The sequence below is a fragment of the Staurois parvus genome, unplaced genomic scaffold (assembly GCF_062004578.1).
Source record: "Staurois parvus isolate SC_StPar_1 unplaced genomic scaffold, SC_StPar_1.0 ptg000105l, whole genome shotgun sequence".
Lineage (NCBI taxonomy): Eukaryota > Metazoa > Chordata > Amphibia > Anura > Ranidae > Staurois > Staurois parvus.
In genome coordinates this window covers 3,476,241-3,485,000 of record NW_028317901.1, presented here as the reverse complement: position 1 = coordinate 3,485,000, position 8,760 = coordinate 3,476,241, and the positions used below count along the sequence as shown (strand labels likewise).

General features: G+C 41.6%; 1 protein-coding gene across 8 annotated transcripts in view; it reads left to right on the top strand.

Annotated features, from left to right (window-relative positions):
* The window catches only part of NEO1 (neogenin 1), a 200,397-nt gene extending 191,955 nt beyond the window's left edge, over window positions 1-8,442 (top strand). For all 8 annotated transcript variants that reach the window (XM_089671396.1, XM_089671399.1, XM_089671394.1 and 5 more), the window contains 2 exons: window positions 5,452-5,582; window positions 7,326-8,442. In XM_089671396.1, coding sequence (XP_089527522.1) covers window positions 5,452-5,582; window positions 7,326-7,409 — 215 coding nt within the window. In that variant the 3' untranslated portion in view covers window positions 7,410-8,442. The remainder of the gene's footprint in view (window positions 1-5,451; window positions 5,583-7,325) is intronic.
* The last annotated feature ends 318 nt before the right edge of the window (window positions 8,443-8,760 follow it).

Below are 8,760 nucleotides of genomic sequence, written 5' to 3'. Positions count from 1 at the left end.
GAAATGGTGGAAACCAGGAACAAGGTAACCACAGCAAAAGCACAACATTCACTCTGCCAAAGGCATGCAAAACATCTGTACACTCAGTGATGATGCTTCCTATGTGCTGAAGCAGGACTTTGTTTTAACACCAGTCTCTGCATTCAATTCTACCTCTATCTCAGGCACACAACAAGTTGCTTATCTGACCAAGGCAGATTTTTCTGAAATGTCAGACTTTCTTGGACAATTAATGGTTTTATTACAGTTATAACTGTCCAAAGCACAATTGTGCCAAGCTTCTCCATCCCCACTGTCTCTGCTGGATTTGGAAAGTGAAATGCCTCCTCCTAGAGAATGCAGAGATTGAGGGGAATGAAAAGGACAAAGAGGCAGCCTTAGTGGAGGGCACAGAACATCTCTCACCCCCAGCCTGCCATACATCTGATGTTATGGCTTCATGCAATATGCTTGTCGGTGTAGATACAGTCAGGTCCATAAATATTGGGACATCAACACAATTCTAACATTTTTGGCTCTATACACCACCACAATGGATTTGAAATGAATCGAACAAGATGTGCTTTAACTGCAGACTGTCAGCTTTAATTTGAGGGTATTTACATCCAAATCAGGTGAACGGTGTAAGAATTACAACAGTTTGCATATGTGCCTCGCACTTGTTAAGGGACCAACAGTAATGGGACAGGATAATAATCATAAATCAAACTTTCACTTTTTAATACTTGGTTGCAAATCCTTTTCAGTCAATTACACCCTGAAGTCTGGAACGCATAGACATCACCAGATGCTGGGTTTCATCCCTGGTGATGCTCTGCCAGGCCTCTACTGCAACTGTCTTCAGTTCCTGCTTGTTCTTGGGGCATTTTCCCTTCAGTTTTGTCTTCAGCAAGTGAAATGCATGCTCAATTGGATTCAGGTCAGGTGATTGACTTGGCCATTGCATAACATTCCACTTCTTTCCCTTAAACTCTTTGGTTGCTTTTGCAGTATGCTTTGGGTCATTGTCCATCTGCACTGTGAAGCGGCGTCCAATGAGTTGTGAAGCATTTGGCTGAATATGAGCAGATAATATTGCCCGAAAAACTTCAGAATTCATCCTGCTGCTTTTGTCAGCAGTCACATCATCAATAAATACAAGAGAACCAGTTCCATTGGCAGCCATACATGCCCACGCCATGACACTACCACCACCATGCTTCACTGATGAGGTGGTATGCTTAGGATCATGAGCAGTTCCTTTCCTTCTCCATACTCTTCTCTTCCCATCACTCTGGTACAAGTTGATCTTGGTCTCATCTGTCCACAGGATGTTCCAGAACTGTGAAGGCTTTTTTAGATGTCGTTTGGCAAACTCTAATCTGGCCTTCCTGTTTTTGAGGCTCACCAATGGTTTACATCTTGTAGTGAACCCTCTGTATTCACTCTGGTGAAGTCTTCTCTTGATTGTTGACTTTGACACACATACACCTACCTCCTGCAGAGTGTTCTTGATCTGGCCAACTGTTGTGAAGGGTATTTTCTTCACCAGGGAAAGAATTCTTCGGTCATCCGCCACAGTTGTTTTCCGTGGTCTTCTGGGTCTTTTGGTGTTGCTGAGCTCACCGGTGCGTTCCTTCTTTTTAAGAATGTTCCAAACAGTTGTTTTGGCCACGCCTAATGTTTTTGCAATCTCTGATGGGTTTGTTTGGGGGTTTTTTCAGCCTAATGATGGCTTGCTTCACTGATAGTGACAGCTCTTTAGATCTCATCTTGAGAGTTGACAGCAACAGATTCCAAATGCAAATAGCACACTTGAAATGAACTCTGGACCTTTTATCTGCTCATTGTAATTGTGATAATGAGGGAATAACACACACCTAGCCATGGAACAGCTGAGAAGCCAATTGTCACATTACTTTTGGTCCCTTAACAAGTGGGAGACACATATGCAAACTGTTGTAATTCCTACACCGTTCACCTTATTTTTTATGTAAATACCCTCAAATTAAAGCTGACAGTCTGCAGTTAAAGCACATCTTGTTCTTTTCATTTCAAATCCATTGTGGTGGTGTATAGAGCCAAAAATGTTAGAATTGTGTCGATGTCCCAATATTTATGGACCTGACTGTATGCTCACTTCTGCTGTGCAAAAGCCTCAACATTGCCATACACTATTCTCCTTGATCTCATCATGCCCCTTTAGGTACTAGAAGACCTAAGTCTTAAAAAAAAAAACAGAGCAAATAGAATGGACACTGTATTATGATTTTCATCCCTCAAGAGAATTATCCACTATTCAATGGAGAAAGAGTTCACAAAAAAAAGGTCTCTTTCAGTAGTAGACTGTCATCTCAGTCTTAAACCTCTTACTGTGTCTTTAGAAGATGTTCCTCCATTTAAAGATTATACTGACAGTGTTTGAGACACTTTAAGACTTTCTTTAACCTGTTTCCGCCGGCCGTACAGACACATATGCAGTGCCTCGGTGGGTGGGCTTTAACACCAGGAGACCGCATGCCAATCACAGCGGTCACATGATCAGGACACCCGCCTCCCAGCATTTAGAACCTCTTACAGGGCCAGAAAATGGCGGTGGGAAGGGGTTGCCCTTGCAGGCCCAGCTCCTTAACTGGCTATTGCAAATTCTGTTTGCCAGTCCACATCTAATTTGACTAGGTAAATGAACAGGCTGCAGGGTCCTATCTCCAGGACCGAACCTTGGGAGAGCACTTGCAGATGCTACCCTCTGCCTGACTCTCTTGTGTTAATGCCCTAGAACCAGTCATGGCACAGATCTCCAGATTAGGTCTCATTTTTATCCATATGCACAGAATCTTATGGCTAAAAGCCTGGACAGCTTGCAAACTGCAATGTCACAGGAAGTAAAGTAGTTCTTCCACAACTGAACATCCTGAACTCCTTTCATTTGGGGGCCTCTACCTCCTCAAAAGGAAGACTGCCACATCACTTTTCTCAGATTTTTATATTCAAAGCCAAAACTTAATTTCAGCACAAGACAGAACACAACATCCTCTTCGCAAGAGGCACCATCACTCCTAAGAGTGGAGGGGATGTCTTACATTTGGCCTTTATGGTGTCCCTGAAGAAGTCACCATTGACTAAACATGTTTGGCAGAGCCTGGCACTCTGAAGGAGATCTGGCTCTTTACTGAGCCTAATGATCTTTTCTGTTGGCTGTGACTTTCTGTATAAAGTGATCCTATCTGCATCCTGCAGCTACAGGCATCATCCAGATATCTTTGTTTTTAGCTGGCGATTCCCTCTCTTGCATAAGCCATCCTAGTGGCTTCTTTTGCCACCCAATAGGGCCTCTCCAGGCTCTCCCATGCGGTCAGGGAGCCGGAGATCCGATATGGCTTCGGCAGGATACCATAGAGGTCCACGGCCATCTCTATGATCCTGGGAGTCTGGAAGTGATATCACTTCCGGCTCTGGCAAATGTAAAGATCCCACATCTCTCCATAAAGAGGACCTATCATGCCTTTTACGAGGGATGTTTGCATTTCTTGTAATAGGAATAAAAGTAATTTAAAAAAATTAAACCGTGTATAAAAAAATGAAAGCGCCCTTGTCCCCCTGTGTTCGCTCACAGAAGCAAATGCATACGTAGGTCATGTCTGCATATGTAAAGGCCATGCAAACCACACACATGAGGTATTGACACGAACGTTATAGCAAGAGCAGTAATTGTAGTGCTAGACCTCCTCTGTAATGCTAAACTGGTAACCTGAAAATTCTTGCCTTCCATCTGTTTGAAAGCATCCCTGTTTAACAGGTGGTGGGTGCCAGTTGTGCACCTCCTGGTCTCCAGGTTCAACAACAATCTCCAGATATGGGGGTTTATCTGGTGGACATGGTGAATGCTTTAAATAACTTCATGGGATCAGTACACCCTGACCTATGTTTTTCCTCCCTTAAAACATCTTCACAGGATCGAGATGGAGGGCATTCTGGTGATCCTCATTGCTCCAGATTAGCTCAGGCAGTGAGGTACATGGACATGGTAAGATTTCTGGTGAGTGCTCCTTGGGCGCTACCTGATAATCAGGATCTTCTGTCTCTAGGACAGTTGTACCATCCTGCTTTACAGTTGCTGGCTTTAACAGTATGGCTGTTGAATTCCAGGTCCTGGCAAACTGGGCATCTCTTAATCGTTGATTTCCTATGATGTTAAAAGCTAAGAAATCTGTTTCCTTCAAGGTTAATAATCAGACATGGAAGGCATACTCGCTTGGTGTGAGTCTCAGGACTTCACCCTAAGTATTTCTCCATGAGTCAGATTCTTCCCCCAGTTGACTGAACCAGCTTTTGGCATTATCTTCTCACTCCCTAATTAGGACCTTTGTTCAGGGAGTCTCCCATGTAGCTCCATTTCCTGTTGGTTCCCCTGTGGCTTCATAGGATCTGAATCAGGTTCTCTGTGTTTCATAAACTGACATTTGAACCCATTAGAGACATTTCTTTTTGTTCTCACCCACGAAGAAGTATTTCTTGTAGCCATCATCTCTTAGGTTATAGTCTGAACTTTCAGCTCTTGTTATGAAACCTTTTCTGGTTTTGTACAGGGGCAGTATAGTGCTGAGACCTAGTTTCTACCGTTTACCTCAACCAGAACATCATTCTTTCATCTCTGTCTGGCTCCAGTTCACCAAAAGTTAATATTTCCCTTTGGATATTTTTCGAGCTGTGAGTTCTTTTCTCAGCCATTGTTTCTTCCAGAAAGACCACTTTTCTTTTTTGGCATCCCTAGGTAAGGGTGCACCAGCTTCTCGTTCCACAGTTTCTAGGTTGGATCTAACAGGCTGTCATTCCAATTTATGGTCTCAATGATCTGGTTCCTACCTTTCCTGTCAAGGTGCACTTTACTAGATCTGTGCTTCTTGGGCTTGTTCAGTGTCAAACAAATGTTTCCCAGATTTGCAAGGTGGCCACATGGTCTCCATTTCACACATTCTCTTGGTTCAGTCTTGTGGATGTTGTGGCCTCATTTGATGTCTGCATCAGGAGCAGTTTCCGTCAGCTCTTTGAGCTGCAGGCAGTCCCCAGTTCTATGTTTTTTGGGCCTGTTGATCGTTATTTACTCAGTTGGACTGCTTTTGGAAATCCTAAAGACTAGACTTCTGTTGTTTCTCAATAGACGAGGAAAAAAAATAGGATTTTTGAACTCATGGTAATCTCCTTTTCTTGGAGTCCATTGAGGGGCACATGTCCTGTCCCTGTGTTTATTCAATCTCTCTGTACAGCTTTGCTACAAACTGAGACATGCTGGTAGTTATCCTGGGCAGGCTTACAGTTTTATTTGCCTGTGTCCAGTCCTTATGCAGGCATCAGTATAACCCAAAGATTAAAAACTTTCTGTGCCCTCCAATGGACTTCAAATGAAAGGATATTACAGTGAGCATAAAATACTTATTATATATATATTTTTTTTTTCGTTATTTTATATAGGTCCATCAGCGCTCTCTGTGAAAACGGCTTCTCTAGGGACCCTGGGGAGAGTGCGTCCACCGCTTCCAGTAACTATGCCCAGTGCCCCTGAACCACTAGAGACGAGCAGAATGCTAGATGGCTCAGAGAGTGTAAGTATCTGTTTTGTAATTTACATGAATTTAATAAAGTTTAATAACCATAGATGGGTGGTGAGAAAATCAAATCAAGAAATCGCCATGTAGGACAAATCATGTTTGCATTAATCCACACCATTATCTATACCACAGCACACAAATCTTTGGTTTGTTCACCAGCTGCTCTATTTGTTGCCGGCAGCAAAGAAAATACTTGTTTTCAGATTTGGCTGAGCATGCGATACTCTCCATGTCATAGTACTCGGCCAATCAGCATTGCTGTCACATGGGAAGCGTCCAAAAACCTGTCTAGAATATGACTTGTAGCATACATGGGGGAATTTCTGCTGCTCCTCCCAGCTGAATGGAGCAGAGGGGTAGCAAAGGAATTATTGTGAGTAAGTGCTGGTGGGAAGTAGGGATTAAAGTGAAAGTAGTTACTTAGCCCTGCAGAAAAGAACATTAAAATTTAGCATTACATAATAGAAAAAAAAATATAAAGGTTGATTTTACTAAGGGAGTATGGCATGTTCTTGCTGTAAAGTGAATTTTCACTTTGCTTAGTGAATGAGATGAATTAGCGTTCATGATTGGATAGCAGTCAGCACAATTTCACCACCCCAAAAGAACAACCCGTACACATTTTTTGTTTAGTCAATCGTGAAGTGTGTTTGTGCAAACTGTGGATGTTTCTTGATTATTCAAACTTAACCTATTTCATTAGGAGAAGTTATTTTTTAGAATAGGTTAGGTTTTAGAAAATATTTTTTACTCTGGTCACTAGTTTATAGCAATACATAGCAAAAATGCCTTGTACCCCTATTTTACACTTTAATAATGGCTTAACATACTGTACAGATTGCATCTATGCGAATAGCTTCTGATGTTCCAAGCAGTGGTGGCTGTCAGTCTGTCAGTTTAGTACAAAGTTCTGCCACTAGTATAATTGTATATGTGTATGTATGTATATATGTATGTATATGTGTATATATATATATATATATATATTTTTTTTTTTTTTTTTTAATTATCTTTTATTGGCGCTATATAAATAAATTATATTTTGTGTACTTTGCAGTTAGTGTTACTAAACCCACAACAGTCAAATCAGTCTGTATATGCTGTAAAGCATGCTTGTTATATTTGCTGTGGAACTTAAGGGGTTAATCCTCTGCATTGTGTAAAAAAATAATTTTTAATCCTGTCTTCTCTGATCCTTCCCTTCTTCCACTGTCCCAGACTCGTTTTCTGATAGAACAGAGCCTTGGGGGCTAGCTGCACAGTTTGGTGTGTATTGCTAGAGAGTCGCCCCCCCCCCCCCCCCCTCTTTTCTTGGGAGAGTGCATGATATCAGCACAGGGCCAATCAGCAGACTCATAGGACAGTGAGAAAATGAAAACTCCTCCTACAAGCTTTAACCAGTTCTCTGCTGGACACTGATAGAAGTCACAAGGCTGTTGTAACTGATAATGAGAAAAGGTGTTTTGCAGTTGGTATTTACTAAAATAAATGCATTTCTATGTTGTGTACTGTGGGAGACCAGATATAGTGAATTCAGGATCCTGGCTTTAGTAACACTTTAACATACTGTATGTGGACTTATTAATTTACATGTCACTCTCTAGCCATTATTTTATTACCACCCTTACTTTCTAGTCATATTTACATTTATCATAGAGGAAATAGTAAATGATTGTTGCAAGGTTGCTGTTCTGTCTATTGAGTAAGCCAATTTGTTGTGGTGTTTTTTTTCTGTAGAGTTACGAACCAGATGAACTGAGCAAGGAGATGGCTCACCTTGAAGGCCTGATGAAGGATCTGAATGCCATAACCACAGCATGAAAGAACACAACCCCACCCCAGAGGCAAATCTGATAGTGTATGGACAGAGGCAGTGCAGCCCACCAGAAAGGGTCTCTGTGTCACGTTGCGTGTACTGCCAAGAAACAAGCTGGGAGCCCAGACTTTGTACTCTGAGGCAACCACCAAGGGCTGAAGCCTGGCATTCTGTACCTTATCATTTCCTCTGATTTCTAAGATTTTATGGGGGGTTTATATCAGAAGAGGAATTTTATGTAAACTATGGAGGAATATTGTGTATTTCCATTGTTTTAGTTCTTTTCACCTCTAATGGGCCTTCACCCTGTTGCTGTGGCTCAGTGTTATGCCCCACCATGTGGCCAGCCGGACAGCAAAAAGACATACAATGGGAAGAATTCCTTTCACAGCAACAGTTGCTTTTTGTGCAGTGTTTTCAGGCTGCGAATCACATCTGTTGGCAGCAACTCCCCCTCCAGCCTCTGTGAGACTTAAAACAGTGTTACTCCCCCTTCCCCTATACACACCACCACTCCAGAATTTTGGCTAGATGTTCCCTCCACATCTCCGTCCATTTCTTATGATCCTGGCCTAAGAGGGAATTGTACTGGGCCACTGCAGCCAGATGGGAGGTCCTGGACCTGTACAGTACATGTAATGAGGCTGCGTGAGCTGACCAGACACAACGGTTTCCTTGTTTGCTGCCATGGAGAAGCCTAGTGTTGTAGATGGTATTGGTGGCTTCATGAAGAGGCTGATATGTGCTGGCCTTCTTTAAACCAATCTGTTCTTCAGCACTTTCACGTTAGTCCATTTTTCATCTTGTGACTTTCTTGTTATTGTAAATGGATTCATCATCCTCTGCATCCTCCTGTATATTTGTCCTATCCACCAACACACCCAGTCCTTTCTGTACAGAAAATTCATTCTATTTTTGTTTTTTTTTTATTGCTTTCTCTGTAGTGTTTAGAATGTATCTTTTTATTGTGACTTTTTTTTATAACATCATGATTATTATTTGGTATTGGATTTCAATACACTTTTTTATTCAATCAAATTGATTTTCATGCTTTTTATATGATACTTCAATTTGTCCTTGTGTTCCATCACTAAAATTGGCTACAAAGTGTTCACTTTCCCATTATCTCAAGATTATTGTTTCTTTAAAAGGTTTTCTATATTCATGTTTGGGAAAGATATGGTTCCTAGCAATCTGCTATAACAGTGTTCACCAAACAGATAAGTAAAAACGAAACGAGGGAATGACATCTGTGGCACATTTTGTTTGACACTATCAATACTATGTTTAGGAAACAAATGTTGCTTGTAACAGAAAAGCTATGCTGTATTAATGCTTTTTGGTATAAGTTTATTG